General features: G+C 54.9%; 1 protein-coding gene across 2 annotated transcripts in view; it reads right to left on the reverse strand.

The window, feature by feature from the left end:
- PER2 (period circadian regulator 2) overlaps nucleotides 1-8,716 on the reverse strand; it is a 40,745-nt gene extending 32,029 nt beyond the window's left edge. For both annotated transcript variants that reach the window (XM_032480662.1, XM_032480660.1), the window contains exon 1: nucleotides 8,562-8,716. In XM_032480662.1, coding sequence (XP_032336553.1) covers nucleotides 8,562-8,594 — 33 coding nt within the window. In that variant the 5' untranslated portion in view covers nucleotides 8,595-8,716. The remainder of the gene's footprint in view (nucleotides 1-8,561) is intronic.
- Nucleotides 8,717-16,917: the final 8,201 nt, after the last annotated feature.

Raw genomic sequence — 16,917 nt, forward strand, 5'->3', positions numbered from 1 at the left:
AAGGCAGCACCGAGGACGCTGCTTCCCTGGAAGTCCTGGCAGGAGGTGGGCGCCCACTCAGACCCGGGGAGCTATCAGCGAAGGCGCTGCGCGGAAGGGTGCAGTCAGGGCTAAGGAAACTACAAAAGATGTGCAGTCCTGGGGGCCACCAGGGAGGCGGAGGGAGCTGCTATCACCCCCCGGGCCTGGGGGGACAGGAAGCGGATGCCTACTGAAACTGGGGGACCCCCGATGACCTGCGGCCTGGGGGACAGCACTGGGACATAAACCCTGGCTTCTCTCTCCTCCTGACCTTGGAGGTCAGGAAGCCAGAAGGCAAGAGGACCCACTGACACAGTCCCAAAACGCCACCCTTGGACACTAAGCCGTGGGGGAGTTCTGGAGGGCCCAAGTAGTGGTGCCTTCACCCAAAGGACCCCCAGAAGTGCCCCCACAGCGTTCCTGAGCTCAGGAACCTGGACCAGCCGCCAGGAGGAGGCTCTGGTGGATGGTGGTGACTGCGGACACTGCTGAAGACGTGACCGCACTGCCTCATGTCACGTTCACCGTCCGTGGTGCATGTAGGATCCCACTTCAGGGACGGGAAAACAGGCTGGTGACTTGCCCAAGGCCACAGCAGGCCCACCTGCCCCTGAAGACGGGACCCGTGGAGAATACAACCATGTTACTCTCCAGAAGACAGCAGGTCTGATCACATCTTGTCTTGTTCATGAACCACTAAACTAAACAGCACCAAAGTGCAGCTTTGGAAAAGGAGTGCAACTCAGACAAGGTGAACACAGCCTCCATGGCGTGAGGAAACCCACACCTACTCCATATCGTAAGTAAAAATCCAGAAATGATGGGTTCCGGGAAACACAATGAAGGATGCGCTCAAGCTGCAGACTGAGAGGAAAATGTCACATCAGAACAGAGACTCAGAGCGCGGAGGGTGCAGCTCAGTGGTAGAGCACGTGCTTAGCATACACGAGGTCCTGGGTTCAGTCCCCGGTAGCTCCATTAAAATAAATAAGTAAATAAACAAACCTAATTACCTCGCTCCTAAAAAATTAAAAAATAAATAAAATATTAAAAAGTAATTTAAAAAAAGAACAGAGGATCAGAAAGATCAGTGAGGAGGAGGAGGAGCACGAGAAACTTTCTAAACAAGCCGAGGGGAAGGGCTGACGCTGCGCTGCACCTTTACCTGCCGACGACAGCTCTGTCAGAAAAAGACACCGCAACCATGGAACAAACTGCACGGAAAGGGATACACGAAGGAAACCGTCCTGAAGACAGATTTGCCTCTGCCTGGCCACCTGTGCACGAGGCAGAGGTTTGTGAGCTACGTCCTGATGAAAATGATGTTTTCAGGAAAAGAGAAAATTCTACCTGCATCCAAACAGGACAACAAACAGCTTCCCTGCAAAGGGCGTTAGGTCGGGCTACTCTTCATGTCTCCGCTGTAATATTATACTTTCAGAAGATGAAGTCTGCACACAGCTCTGGGCCGAAAAGCTCATTGTCTCGGGGAGGAAGTCTCAGTTAGAGGATCTTACTGTGAGCCTGGACAGCTGCCATCAGTCCGCCCCGAATCACAGAGGACCCAAAACTCCAGTGCCTTCCAGGGAAAGTCAGGAATAAAACAGGCAAGTCTTCGACACGTCAGGGACGTCCTAGCTAATCTGACGAAAGAATGAAAGGTGCAAACACTTGCAAAGAGAGAGCCCGAAGACCAAGCACAGGCTGTCCCCACAAAGAGAAACACCAGGTGAGATCTACACACCTGGGAAGATGCGCGACCTCGTAAGACAGGAGGGAAGTGCAAAGGATGAGGTTTCCAAAGGTCAACAGGACCAACCGCATCCTGGGCTGGCCGGGTGGAGGCCTACAGAGGCTCTCTGGGGGGCTCTGGGCGTGTGCGGCAGCGCTCAGGCCCGGCCCCTTCCCACCCCTCGGAAGCTGCTCCCTGGGAAGGCTCGTGCTCGGACGAAGAGGCACGAGCATGGTGTGGGGGAATTAAAAACCAGGAAAGAGCCACCGGCAAGGAGGCTATCAGCGTCCTGTCCCAGGCATCCTGCCCACCACAGCCACCCCGGCCAGGCGCCAGCCTCAACACACAAACCGGGCCCCGTGCCTCATCTGGCCCCACTGGGGTCCACATGGGGCAAGTGAGATCCTCTCTCCCCGGGGCTCGGAGCACAGTCCTGCCCTGCATTGGGGTCGTGCCCCACGCAGCCTCCCGGGAACTCCTGTGCGGCCACCCCCGTGGCCCGGCCGCTGTGCTCAGACCTCAGGCCCTCGCACTTGCTGCTCCCTGGTGTCCCCAGCACTCGTTGGGCAGAGAGCCTGACCATCCTGCACAAACAGCACAGCCTTCTCCCCTCCCCCTCCCCCTGGCAGCTCTGCGTCCCCTGCTTGGCTTTCCGTCCCAAGGCACTGACGCCCAAGGCACTGACGCTGCACACTGACGCGCCGAAGCTCTGAGCTGCTCCCGCTGTACCCCAGGGCCTGGAGCAGGCTGTGGAGGCATAAAACCGGGGACATCTGCACTGTGGAATACTATGTACCCCATTAAATAGAAAGGCATCAGAGACACTGATGTGGGAAGACTCCAGGGCATAAATGGACAAATCACAGAACAGCAAGTAACAATAAAAATGCCAGGCAGTGCGAGTGCGGCGCTCAGCACGCGCCGGCATGGCCCCAGGCCTGTTTCTGTGGATTTGCTTGCTCTCACTGTGCACAGCACTGGGGGCTGGTGCTGTGGCCAAGGACAGGACGGACATTGTTCCTGTCTTCATTGGAGAGGGGAAAACAGACTATCGACAAGGGAGTGGCATTGGAGTAGCGTCTAGCTCAGTAGGAGAACACGTCCTTAGCGTGCACGGGGTTCTGGGTTCAAGCCCCAGTCTCCCCACTAAAAAACTAAGTTGCAAGAAGGTGGTGGCACGTGTAGCAGGCTAACAGTGAATGCTATGAGAAGAAGGCAGAACACAGTCTCAGAGGTGTGAGAGTGGCTGGGCGTGACCTTTCGGGAAGGGTGGCCGCTGTGCAGATGACTCTTGACCTTGTACCTGAGCCCATAAGGGGTGCTGACTCAGAGCCCCTTGCCCTCACTCTCCCCCAGGCTGGCAGCCCCCTGACCCTCCACAGCCGCCACCGGGCGCATGCCCATGTGGTCCTCCTGGCTAACACCTGAGGCTGTCTGGAGTTGCTGGCTCTGCCCGCCACATGTGACCCTGGATGAAGTACCACATCACAGGGTGGGTCCTGGCTTCCCCAGCCGCTGTAAAGGGCCTGGGGAGGCAGGGGTCCCAGTGTACCCCATGAGCTGGTGAGCTTTGATCATGGCACCTGGAAGGAGGGCAGGCCCCTCTCCACCCCTCCCTGGAAGGGACTGTTCTGGAGTTTTGTTTTTTTTTTTTTTTGTCCTTCCTTCCTTTTTCTGTATGGTTTTTTTTGATGAGGTCCCAAGGGCCTGGGTGTCTGTGAAGCAGAGCGTCATCGCGTGGGTCCCAGCCTTCTCTTCCACACCTTCCTGTCCTTCACTCCAGCTGCCCTGGGAGCACACCTCCCAGTAAAGCACTAGCATTTAAGCCTTGGTCCACACTCTGCTTTTAAGAGAACCCAAACCAAGATAGATGAAGAGAGTGAGAGAACAGGCCAGGAGGATGCCGGAGGAATATTCCAGGCAGGAGGACAGCAAGTGCAAAGGTCCAGAGGCAGGCAGGTTTGAGGAAAATGGACAAGTCTGGAGCAGAGAGGGCGAGCCAGAGGCAGGAGGGTGATATGAGGGCAGAGCCAGGCCATGTGGCATGTCGCAGGGAAGAGCCAGGACTTGGGCTTTTTTCTGAGTGGGATGGGAAGGCTGCAGAGTTCCCTGCAGCAAGACTTGACTTACACTTTAGCGGGGTGACAGGGTCCAGGCAAGGTGGAGACTAGGAGGCCTCTCAGGGGCTCCTCTATGGTTTGCTAGAGCTGCCAAGGGGGCTGCCCAGGGTGCTGGGGACACACCCTCACTCCTGTCCCCCAGCTCCCTGGACACCACCCGTCTCATCCCACAGTCCTCCCCAGACCAGCAGCCGGGCTGGTCCTTTCTGCTGAGTAAATTATGAAGGTGACAGGGCAGCGGCAGTGGCCAGAGGTCTGCTCAGACCCTGGACGGCGGGGGCTTTGGCAGGTTCTACCACTTCCTGACCGGGTGATCTTGGGCGAGTTCCTGCACTTCCTGGTGCCTTGTTTCCTCATCTGTAAGATGGGGCTAGAGCAGTACTCGCCTCCTCCTCGTTGCTAGGAGGGTTAAGTGTCTGGAATGCAGCAAGCATCCAGCAAAGGCTAGCTTTTACCATCACTGCCAATCACTAGAGGTAAACAGACAGGGTGACAAAAGGCAATTTTATTTATTTTCAAAAAGGAGATATTTCATTGTCATGAGAGCTGTCCCTGGCGGCCCCAGGCAATAAAGACATCCTGTGGAAGGAGGCATCACACTTTGCTTCCACGCACGCCTGGGGCTTGGGCTCAGCTCCCCGCAGGAGCTCCTGGTTTCTACCTGTCCTGGCCCCTGGGAGCCTGAGTAGGAGTCACCGAGCTGGGGTCACAAGATACCTTAGGTGGAAGGCAATTCTTTTTGCTAAGAGAGTAAAGCAATCATGGCAGAAACAGAAAAACCATCTGAACTTCATTATTCCAGAGACTGCGCCGACAGCTCTAATTGACCGACCTCATTTCGCCAAGTTGGCAAAATCAACGTGCCTGTCAAAGCAGACTTTGACTCCTGCCTTCCAGAAATGTTCACTGAGTGCCCACTCATGCCAGCACTGCCAGGGTCCTGCGGAAGCCTGGGGAACCTGGGTTTCCACCCAGGGGGTGGAGGTCCCTGTGAGCCCGAGGTCTGGGGCCCCTGGAGGGAAAGGTCAGCCCTACTGCAAAGGGGCTGCCGGGGAAGCCGGCGGCGGGGGGGGGGGGGGGGGCTCTGGGTGTGAGCTTGTGTGCCTGCTGCCGGAGGCCCCATCTCAGCCACGTCTAAGACGTCCACACACTGGCCCTGCCCCCGGAAAATGGTCAGGAAGGGAGCTGAGCTCAGACTCTTGACTCCGGGCCCCTGACCACACCCTCGGTAGCGAGGGTTGCCCCGGCTGGACAGAGGAACACTTGGAAAGCGCGGTCCTGGATGAGCTCAGCGTCTGGGGTGGCTTCTCAACACTTTGGGAGGGGGAGGAAGTGAGTGGGGATGCGGAAGGAGAGGGACCAAGAGCAAAAACCATTTGAAGCTGGCTGATGGGTTTGTGACGTTGTCCTCTCTACTTTCACATATATTCATGGTTTTTATAATAAATGGTTAAAAAAAATTCAGAACAAAAACACAGCCACAGCCAGGACTGGTAAAGACTTCCCGCACTCAGTGCCCCTGAGTCCAAGATGGATGTACATTTCTCTGTGGAAAACAGTAATCAGTGTATGGTTCAATTACTTACGCAATCAATTTTTGGAAACAGAAGATAAGATACTTGCAAAAGTCCCAAATGGTAAAGTCTTAATGTACATCCGCAGACTGAACACACCCAGGTACTCAGCACCCAGCTTGGGAGGCAGAACACTGCCAGCCCCCAGGACCCTGGTGGTCTTCCCTGGCACCTCGCCACCCCCTGGGCACCGTCAGCCTGGCTTCTCACAGTCTAGTTAGTTCTGCCTGTTTCCAAACTTTATGTAACAGGATCTCACAGCGTGTACTTTGTTTCTGCAAGCCCTGGGTATCTTATCCCAAATATTATAACAGGGTTGCTAGTTCCTGGTAGGAGCCAATCCCCTGAGGCCAGCCTGCTGTAATCTGGAGAAAATGTTTGTCCTGCTAAATAAACACTGGCACTCTCCATGGAAACGGTTGGGTAACCGAGGAAAATGTGACTGCAGCCGTCCAAATATGGAAGGGAAGGTGGCTGGGGAGGGCGCGTCTCCGCCTCACCAAGGCCCGTTCAAGCACCCGCAACTCTGCCTTTAAAAACCTCGACTCTGGAAAAGCACAAGATTTAAAACAACGACAATGTGAAAACGTCAGCTTTCTGGCTTCAGCATCTGGGTGCCTGGGAGGAGCCCAGCTGTCATTCTTTTGTCATCCTGGGAAGAGCATGGGGGCTCTCAAGGCCTCCAGGGGCTGGCAGGGGTCCAGCCCTTGGCCTGGAGTCTGCTCCACCTTCAGAGCTGCCCACCTCTGATAACACAGCGGCCTTGCCCCTGGCCATGACCCATCCCCGTGACCCGTCCCTGCTCACCTGCTCACTTACTGCTTCTGGCTTGTCTAGACTTAGAAATACAGTAACAAACGTGTTACAGATGTGCCTACAAAGAGCACAGAGTTGAAATGAGGGTTTAAGGGAAAAGCTCAGGGGGCCACCCATTAGGGGCCCCTGTCCAGACTTCCTGGTTCTGTGGGTTGGCAGGGGGGCCAGCTTTCCACAGAGCAGGGGCACAGAGCCTCAGCAGAGCTGCCAGGTTGTGTGTTTGAAGTTAGCTTTGCCGAATACGGTAGTTTTCAGCGTCACTCTTTCTTCTGACTAAATGCTGAGCAGTCCCGCCAGCCACTCAGTGACCTGCCAGAGCCTCTGATTTGCTGAGGTCTGGGGAGGTTACATCATCATTTAAAAACAGGCGTGCCCACCAGCATTTTTCTGAGAGTTAAGCGTGCATGAGAAATAGTACAAATGAGAGAAACTTTTCCTGTTTCCTTCTAAGTGTGGCAGACATGCCTCACAGGGTGACGCTGTGTGATCCAGAGGCAACTCGGAAACTTCTGTCTCCTGCGAAGGGGCCTGATCTGTAGAGTAACAGGAATCCAAAAAGATACGGACTGAAAGAGACCTCACAGAGCGCCTAACCCGAGCCCCCTGTACAGACAAGCCCAGGGTGGGAGCTGAGTCACCCAGCAGCAGCCTGCTGGCTGGTGACAGGCTTCCCCCTCCTCACCAGCACCCCAGCCCCCACAGAAAGCCAGGGCTGCGTTAGCTCTGCACCAGTGAATCACACCAAGATGACAGTGACAGATAACTGCGAACACCTACGGTACCACCCCTGTTGGCATAACACGTAGTTTCCTTTAAAAAAAAAAAAAAAAAGTCCCTTTCCTCATTTTACTCAGACGCCTTATAGAAAGTGACTAGCCTTGGATTTAAAAACTCAGTTTCCAGTTAAAGCCTTCAGCTGGAGTCCTGTTCCCTTCCCAGCCAAAGCAGCCCCGGGCCGGAAACTCCGGATAAGGGATGGGTATCTCCCCCTGGCAGCCAGAGAGAAGGCCAGTGGCCCTGCTGCATTAAAAGCGGGAGGCGAGAGGTATTCATGGAGCGGCTTCTGCCATGGTGCTGGTGCTCTTAACGTTTGGGGGACCTGAGGACCCTCCCCTCAAATTCCAGCCCGCTCAAGATTCAGCAGCATCCCATTTCAGACCTTAATAGAACCTCTGAAGCCCATCCAGACCCAGATCAAGACCTTCAGGATGATAGAAAGACCCTGAGGTACCCTGAGCCTGGGCCTGGCCCTGCCATGGGGTGTGCCCAGCAGGTGTCTGGGCCTCAGTTTCCTCATCTGTCAAGCTAAGCGGTTACCCTGGATGATTTCCAGGATACCTTCTGGCTCCCTATTTTCCTGTGAGTATGAATCAGCTTTCCAAACTGGTCTCTTTTGTGCAGGTTCCAGAAACCCTAGCAATTGAGTTGTCATCCCTTACTCTGGCCTTCCTGGAGGGGTTACTTGGCCACCACCCACCTCCTGGTTCTGTCCAGGACTGGCAGCCAAAGTACACCCCAGAAGGATAATCTGATTGCTGTATCACAAAGTTGGACCCCTTACCCCACAACTACTTCCACCCAACCTGGGGAGAGAGAATAAACACAGAGAGGTCCAGGGTCCAGGGTGGGCAAATGGACATCACGTTCTCAGGCCTGGCTTGGCCCTGCAGCTGTCTTGTCTCTCTGCTCACCCACTCTGGTGGACCCAAGGGCTGTCCAGGTAGGGCTCCTAGACCAGAGCCCAGCAGCAGCCCTTCCACGGCCGGAGACTTGGCTCTCTGGACTCAGAGCAGGACGCCAGCCCCCAAGGGGCCCTCCATGTTCTCAGGGACTGTGGCACTGACCCTCGGTTGCCTTGGCCTTTCCAGCCTTCCCCCGTGGGGGTGGGGGAAAAGGAGGGAGAAGAGGAAGGGTTCATAAAAGAAAATTATCTAAAGGACAGTCCAGTGTGGTGGTCACTTAATAGCTCTGTGATTTTAGACATGTGGCCTAATCTCTCTGGACCTCAGTTTCTTAGTCTGCAAAATGGGAGTAACAGTACCCCCCACCTCGCCCCCGCCCCAGCCCCAGGCCGGTGTCAAGACTAGAAGTCAAATGGTCCAGGAAGCTCTCGGAGAGCGCCTTCGAGGGCTAGAGGATCCACCGTCGCTGTCTGGAGCCCGTCCGCCGAGACTCCAGACTGCCCACCCGAGGACCGGGCCGGTGGGCGGCAGTTACGTAACCAGCCAGCCGGCGGCCGGACGCGGGTCCGCGCCCAGGCCGGCCCGCCCTGCCCGCCGCGCAGCGCCGCGCACTCACCGGAGCTGCGTCCTCGCCGGTCCGCCCGACCATCCGCGTGTAGCCCGCTGACCCCACGCCCGCCGCTTCGGCCGCCAAAAGCAGCGCGTAGCCGGCTGGGCCGCCCACCTCCGCCGCCGCCGCGGACTCGCCGCTGTCACATAGTGGAAAACGTGACCGCTCGCCGCGCCCGCCCCCAGCGCCCGCTATTGGCCGTGGTGCTGCCTCATCTGCATACCAAGGGGGCCGGGCCTGCAAGCGCCGCGCGTCCATTGGCTGCGGCGCCCATCGCTCTCTTTACATAAGACGCACATGGAACTCCATGTTCACTGCGTTGGTTTTTCAATGAAGAAGCGGCGCGGTCACCCCCCCCCCTCCTTGTCCCCCCGAGTGGTCCCTTCCACTTCCGGCCTCGGCGCCTTCCATTCAAGACAGCGCCCGTCTGCCGGTTCAGGGAGCGCGGAGTGGCGCGTACCACCGCGGGGCGGGGGAGCTGAGCGCGGGACGGGTAGTGCACCTCGGCCGGCCGGCCGCCGGGAAGCCGAACCCCCGCTGAAGCCGCGGCCCCGAGAGGCTGCCACTTGAGCAACCCGCCAGAGGCGGGCCCCCTACGGCCAAGGCCGCGGGGAACTCCCTGCAGACATCTTTCATTCATTCACTCGTTCACACTCATTCATTTACTCATTCTCATTCATTCATCCCTAGGCGCTGAAGCTGCTCAGGGCAACTAGACCAGGAGGCTCTTTAGGAGCTCCTGGTGCACGCCCACGCAGACCACCGAGATGGACACTTGACCCAGATCTGCCGGGACAGTTAGCTTCCAAGTGGCCTTTCTTATTTTTCAGACCTTATGTCTGAAAGTGTTGGTTCAGCAAATAGAGTCCTTGTTACTATGAGGATGTACAAAAGAAATAAATGATGTTGTCCCCTCCCCCAACCACATCATTAGGCAGAAAGAACCGTCTCATGAAAAGAGAACTTAGTCAAGTACTAAATTGGGCGGTGTGGATCATAAATTAACCAGGGCTAGAGTTATGCCCAGATGCTCCATGGAGGAGGCAGAACGTGAAGGGTGGGAAAGGCGTTTGGAAAAGGAGGGTTTGGAAAAAGAGGAGCCACAGAGACACATGAGCCAGATGTGGGGGTTCTGGGAGAGTGTTGTTCTCTGAGCACCTTGGCTGTGGCCAAATGTTCTTTCAGTAAGCATTGACTGGGGCATGTGAAGCCCCTGCCTTCTGTCTCAAGTGTCAGGAAAGAGTAGAACTTCCTCTCAGACCAGGTAGAGGGCCAAGACTTTCCTGTGGGCCACAGAACAGCCGGCAGGCTCCGAGGCAGCTCAGCTGCAGCGGGCTGAGACTGCGGGTCCGACAGGGGAGGTGAGACTGGTAGGGCTCTGAAGGGCTGAAGGGGTCTGTAGCATCTCCCTCCACTTGTCCATTCTCCCTGGGCTGTCCTGGGGGCTGAGGATGGGAGGGAAGGAAGACTTCCGATCTGGTGGCCTGCAGCAAACTAAGCTGCTAGTTTCCAAAGCCAAACCCACATTCAGGAATTCCTCTGTGCAAGACACTTCTTTCCCTCTCCTTGGCAAGGTGTGTGCAACATCGTGAGACACAGGTGCAAAGCGAGGCAATGCCATGTTCATCAGGACAGTCCTCACCACGTTGGTCCTGGCAGGCCTGCTTCTGGGCTCACACTTCTGGGTGAGAGGGGCCCCTCCCCCTGTTTCTCTGACATTGACACTCCCCGCCCCACTCCCTAATACACACATATACAAATGCCAAGCAAATCCAGGCCCAGCTGCACCCTGCACACACCCAAAGGCCTTTGTTTCTTCACATACATTGACGTCAATGGTGAACTCCATTGTTCTGGAAATGAGAGAAATCAGACAGTTCATTCACACCACTAAGAGGTTCTCCTCCTGCTCAACTTTTCTTTGGTCTGGCTCCATATTCAGCCTTCAACCATATATCACATTTCCTCCCTAAATTTAGCCTTTCTATTTCCACCCATGAATCTGGTTAAAAAAAAATAGTGAAATCCATTATTTTAGAAATTATCAAATACTGTGGACCACTAGAACTCTCCGGAATCAAATCTATTTTCAGGGTCCCACGGCTGGTTTCTTCATTCTTGTTGTTGGAAACTTTCACTCAGTCCGCAAACATTTGTTGACCCGAGTGTTGGAGGGGAGGGTGCAAAAATGCATCTCGTTGGATCCTGCTCTTGTAAGGAGTTTGCAGTGCAGAAGAGGGTGATGAGGCAGGTCTGGAGACCATTTCATCTAAGATGGGTTGTAAGTCCCAGGACAGCAGGACAGACTTGGGCAGAAGCCTCCACCCCAGCTCCAGCAGGAGCAAACCCCTAGAACCAGGCCAAGCCCGTGATGACATCCTCACTGAGCCAAGGTGGTGGGTGAGCACGTGTGTGCATTAGTGCCTTCAGGTTGGAAGGAGAGGAACGAATCCTTTCCTGGTCAGTCTACACTGACCTGGAAATGTGTTGGGATTAGCTGTCACCTCTGGCACAGAACTCTTGGCACTGGGGAAGGCAGTTGTGGGGATGGTAAGCCAGGCAGGGCCCCCAGCTGCCTGGGGAAGGCTGTCTGTGGAAGGAGCTGGTCTCTGGTCTCAGCCTTCACCCCGCCTCCCAGCCAAGGCTGCTCTGCCTCAGCCCCCAGCCTGTTTCCTCCAATGGGCCTGACCCAGGTCGGCCCTGCCCACTCATGTCTTTGCCCTGCCCACTCATGTCTGGGCCCTGCCCCAGGGTTCCCCTCTGCACCTTGGCTGCCGTGCCCTTGCCAGGACACCCTCTGGCTCTCTTGTTCGCCCTTGCACTTGGTCAGCCAGCTGTTTACTGGGCAGCTATCATGTGCCAGCACCGTGCTGGCCACTGCGTTGTCCTCCCCTCATGGATCACGTGGTTGGTGAGTCTGCAAGCTGGGACCAGCTGGGAAGGCAAAGGGCAGGGGGCCAGGAGGAGACTTAGGTCTGTAAATGGGGAGAGGGCCATCGTGTCCTCTCTAAGGAGATGGTGGGGACACTGTCAATCTTTCTGGCTGCAGAGCCCCTTCCTGGGTCCAGGTACACTGGGGTTGCGGACGCCTGACTCTGACCCTGACCCTCCCTCTCCAGCCTCCCTTATGCCGGACGCTGGGCAGGGAGGCAGCTCCTGTCAGGGACAGCCGGCTCCCAGAGGTGGACCCAAGGGCCTGGGCAGCTGTCCAGGGTCTGAAGACACGGGTGAGGCAAGGCCCACCTGCCCCTCATGCTTGGGAAGTTCCCTGAACTGGGCAGTGCCAAGAGGGCTGGTGTTTTTCTCTGACTGTGAGATGGTCTGGGGACCAGTGTACAGTAGGTATCTTTATTGTGCTAGCCACCTACCGAGAGGGTTTTTTTTTGGGGGGGGGGGTAAATTTTTAAAATTGAAGTATTGATTTGTGGGGAGGGCGTTGTTTTTTAAACTAAATATAGATCCAGGGAAGGTTGTCCTTTGCTTTGGGGAGACCTGTTTGGGTTGTGTGTGTACACGCACATGTGTGCGCATGGCTGGGTTCACACCTCTGCCCCCAGGAAGTCATAGATAAGCCACACACGAGGGGAGCGCAGCCTCCATCTTTTTCACCTCATCCTGGAGAAGAGACCCCAGAAAGGAACTGAGGGCATCTGCACAGTGCGGCTTGGTCTGGAGCATTCGCCTCTGCATCTCCGTTGCCCCTTCACAAAAGACATCCTCATCATCACAGTCCTGATGGCGCAGGCGGCGAGGACCTCCAGTACAGTGTCAAACAGAAGTGACAGTGGACATCTTTGCCCAGTTCCCAACTGGAGAGAAAGTGCTCTCAAAATTTCACCATGAAGTATGATGTAAGCCTTAAATATTTAGTTTTTTATAGATGTCCTTTGTCATAGAAAGTGTCATATTATATTATTATTAATATCATTATTATTATCTATTGTATTATTACTATAAATAGTATTATTTATTATAGTTTGCTGAGAGTTTATCATACATAGGTGCAATGATTTTTAATCATAGCAATTATTATTTAAAATACCTCCTCTCAAAAAAGAACATGAGAAGGAACATGTGTATGTATATGGATGACTGAAACATGCTGTGCAACAGAAACGGATGCGGCATTGGAAACTGACTAAACTTTAATTAAAAAAAATTTTATAAATCTCTTCCCAAATAAATTGAATCTATTTTTGCAGATCTGCAAATAATTTAAATCACCATAACCTTGTCTCTATTATAAAATACTCTGTATAGACTTGATCACTGTGTTATTGTATCTTAAAACAAAAAATATAAATGAATAAAAACATTAGTGCCCAAGACTCTGCCTTTTTTATGTCATAAGTGTCCTCTTTGTTGCTGTAGGAATCCAATGGTTAAATGCGTACCCAACTGAATTCTCTTATTATCAGTTTTGCAAATAAAAGGCATGGTTTCAAGTGAAGCCAAAAAAGCTGTTTGCTGTTGTGTCACTTGAGAAAGGATTAGAACCTCAGACTTCCTGGTCACGAGGCCATTAGAAGGTAACCCAAGGATTAACTGAGACGAAAACTGTATGTTGCCGAGGAAGAGGGAGGTGCCAGTGGGTCGGTTGAGTTTCCCTATCAGATTTTTGCCTTGGGACTTTGAGGGCTGATTTATGAGTCAGATGTTCTGGTCTCTGGAAGCTGGAGCCCCCTTCTAGAGCTTCTGGGCCACTAATTCCCCTCACTCTCCTGGAGAGGCCCAAAGAAAGACAGCTTGCCAGCAAGGTCCCTCATGTCCAAGGTGACCCTGATGTCCGAGCTGCCTCCTTGGCTGGCCTGCTGTCCAGCTGGTCTTCACGGCTGTGGACCTGGACCATGCCCTTGTCATCCCCTGCCTGGTGTGTGTCCCCCAGGCAGTCATCCAAGCATGGTTCTGCTAGCATCCCTGGGGTTGGTGCTCAGGGGTAGCCCAGCTGACACCCCCCCAAACATGGATATCCTGGGGCAGTGTCTGGAATGGGGGCCCTGCATGCTTTGGCCAAGAAGGCCCCTTCCTGTCAGGGTGTGTGATCCCTCAGGAGGCTGAGGTGGGCTCCACAAGCATGGATGGGCCTGGACCTCAGGATGCCCCTCACCCTGTGGACCAGCTACAATTTACACGCTCTTACTGTGTTGGCATCAGCCCTTTGCAGGCCTTCTCTTATTTAATCCTTATGACTCTGTGAGGCCCATATCCAGAGCCCTATGGGCCCTTTGCCAAAGGCACCCTGGACGTCATGACACATTAAGGAGCTGTGCAGGGCTGTGTCTGGCATCATCGAGGACAGACAAGCTTGTCTGCAGAGTGATCCTAGTGCCCCATCCCTGCAGAGCCTGGGAACGAGGCGACCGGAGTCCAAACCCCAATGTCCCTCTTGTCCCCAGAGCATCCTCCCCACCCCAACCCCCCGCTGTGCTGCGGCTGGCCAGGCACTCCCTGCGCCCTCTTGACCCCCCTCTAAATATCTAGATAGAGGCTCATGGGAGCAGGGATGGCTGGGGCGTGGGTCCCTCTCGCGGAACACCACCCGCCACTGGTCCACGCCGCTGTGACCCCGCGGCACCTCTTCTGGGTGGTGGCAGGGCCCTGCATCCCCTGGGCCTCTGCCTGTATGTTTTCCCTCCTGGAAGCTGGGTTTTATGTTTCAGCAGGTGTTTCAGCCATGCTGGTCCTTGCTCAGAGGCTTCTCCTTGGTGCCCATCATGAAAAACCGCCCCGTGTGCCTGGACCAAACCTGTATGGAAGCACAGAGGGCTTTGACTTCACTACTCTCAGGGTGGGCAGCAGCCCTTCTGACGTCATATGTGTGTCATAGATGCCGGGAAGGGGAGGGATGCTAGGCCTGGGGGCCCACGTGGTGCCCAGGAAAGGTTGCCATGGTAACATCTTTCCAGGTTCTTCCCATGTCCCTCGGTGGGACCTCTGAGCAGAACTTACACTCATCAGTGGGTGGCTGGAGGCAGGAAAGAGCCAGCTCATCAGTTCCCCACCTTTGCCCCCTGGGAGTCAAAAATCCCAGGCCAGAGGAGTCCACAGGCCGAGCACGTGAGCCTGCTGACCGTCTTGTGTGTCTCACGAGCTTCATCGGGAAGCAGGGGTCACCATAGAAATGCCTCATCTTGCATTTTCTTCCCCCTGGCCTTTCTTCACTCCCTCTGCTCTGCTCTGCTCCAGGATTGTGTCGCCTGATGAAGTGTTAGTTCTTAAAGCCCTTTCCTCAGGCTCTGTTTCCTGGGGAACCTAAAGGAAGACCCTGGAGACTGAAATTGTTCTAGAAAGCGGACCCTCAGGGTTTCATTCTGGGATGGAACTGCCCGCCCATCTTAAAGACACAGACACCCCGTTCCTGATGGTAAGTGGGATTGAAACAACCAGGGCCCAGCCATGACCTGTTTTGTATGGCCCTTGAGCTAAGATTGGGTTTTATGTTTTTTCAAAGGGAAAAAGGAAGAAAAAAAGGTGTGTATATTTTTAAAGGGAAAAAGGAGGGGAAAAAAGCCAAAGAATATGCTACAGAGATCACATGAGGCCCACAGAGCTTAGATGCCTTGTTATCTGGCCTTGTACAGAGGCTTGCTGAGCACTGGTAACAACCTACAGGCAGCGACATTGCACCTGCGTGGGCTTTTACCTGTGGTCAGTTACCATGGGGCACAGGCAGGGGGCAAGGCAGTGGGAGATGGAGCAGACGTGGGGGACAGCGGTGACGGTACCGACTGTGGGAAAGGGTGGCTCCTGATGTGATGCTGGAGACCTTGGAAAAACAAAATGTAGGCTTAGGGCAGTTCACTGTCAAATTAAGGCAATCTCTGTGAGCCTGAGGGCCTCTTGGCAGCCCAGCAGATTCAACTCCCACAGCCACTGGGTAGACTGGTGGAAATCAGGCCTCAACTCTGACTATAAGGTCCCCAGAGCTACAAAGTTGGCCAAAGTCACAGCCCTGACAGGTCCCCTATGTCAAGGTCAGGAGTTCCGGGAAAGGGAGTGGTCCTGGGCCCCAGATGCAGGCAACTGGGTGGATGAGCTGAGAATTTCAAAGCGCCAAGTTTCCAGGAGTCTCCAAGTTGGCAAAAGCCATCCCTTCCCCCTTCCAGAGAGCAGATCCTCCCCTGGAGCAGGTGCCCTGCAAGGTGACGCCTGTTCTCCTCCAGTCCTGCTCTCCCCACGCCTCTTTGAGTCCAGGTCTGCAAGGAGGACCAGCTATCAGAGCTGGAGCAGGGAAGCCAAACTCGCCCCGGGAAGAACCAGCCCAGACACTGAAGGAGTGGCAGGCTGGGCTGACACGTGCCAGAGGGACCAGAAGGGACACATGTGGCAGTGGGTCTTCAGAGTGTTGGGGGAGGGGGAGGGGGTGGTGACCACAAGACTAGATTGGTGTTTAGAGAAGAATTCACTGGCCTGGGGCACTCGTCTGTGATTTAGAGCTTACTGTTTTGGCAAGAACACCAGGAACTGGTCTAAGCCTTCCTTGGGACGAGTCCAGGGGTGTACCAGTCAAAGTCTAACGGCGGCTCTCCGGGGGCTGGGGCGCTGTCGCGGCGTGACTCTCCCCACTGCGGCCAGTTTCAAGCTAGCAATGTGACTCTCTTGTGAAAGTGGCAATGCCTACCAAGGCCGAGCCGGGGAGGGAAAAGCGCCCCCCCATCCCGGACGCAGTCCAGCTGAGGGGCCAACATAGCCATTTCTTCAGAAAAAAGAGTTCGGATTTGCTCAGTTACGAGAAGTGGGCCTTCTGAAGTTCAACACCCAAAAGACTATTTTTCAGAGCTCTTCATTTAGAAGAGTTAAAAAGAGACAGTGGTTACTGAATAATCTCAATAAAGTGTCCACTGTGAAGGTATTTCTCAGGTGGTTAAACCCTCTGGCTTCCTGTGAGGAGTCTGCTGGAGGTCGGCTGGACTTGAACCGTGCCTCTTCAGACACTGTCGGCGGCAGGGACAGGCCAGTCCTCAGCCAGGCACTCCTGCTCTTCATGGCCATAAAACCCACTGTCAGCAGAAAGGAGGCTGCAAACGTTCCCGTCCCCTGAGGGAGGGCCCAAGCACTGTCGTCAGTCAGCAGGGCTCCAGGGAAGGCGAGCTGGCTGCTGGGTACCGTGTTCACCGCCGGGAGTGAGCGCTGTCCTCTGGGACGCCTCCTCCTGCCCCCGCCTCTCACATCTGAGTCTGGACAGCCAGAAGTCTGGGCTGACCTTGGTGTTCCAGCCTCAAATCTATTCCAGCCCTCAGGGTCAAAGATCAAGAGGAGGTCACTCGAAAGTCTCAGTGTCCCTGCCAGATCGTTCCTCTGTGGCGGGGGTAGCCATGGCCGGCAGGGGATGAGCTGTGCCCAAGCCCCCCACGCTTGATGT

This window comes from Camelus ferus, chromosome 5 (genome assembly GCF_009834535.1).
Source record: "Camelus ferus isolate YT-003-E chromosome 5, BCGSAC_Cfer_1.0, whole genome shotgun sequence".
In the NCBI taxonomy this organism is placed as follows: Eukaryota; Metazoa; Chordata; class Mammalia; order Artiodactyla; family Camelidae; genus Camelus; species Camelus ferus.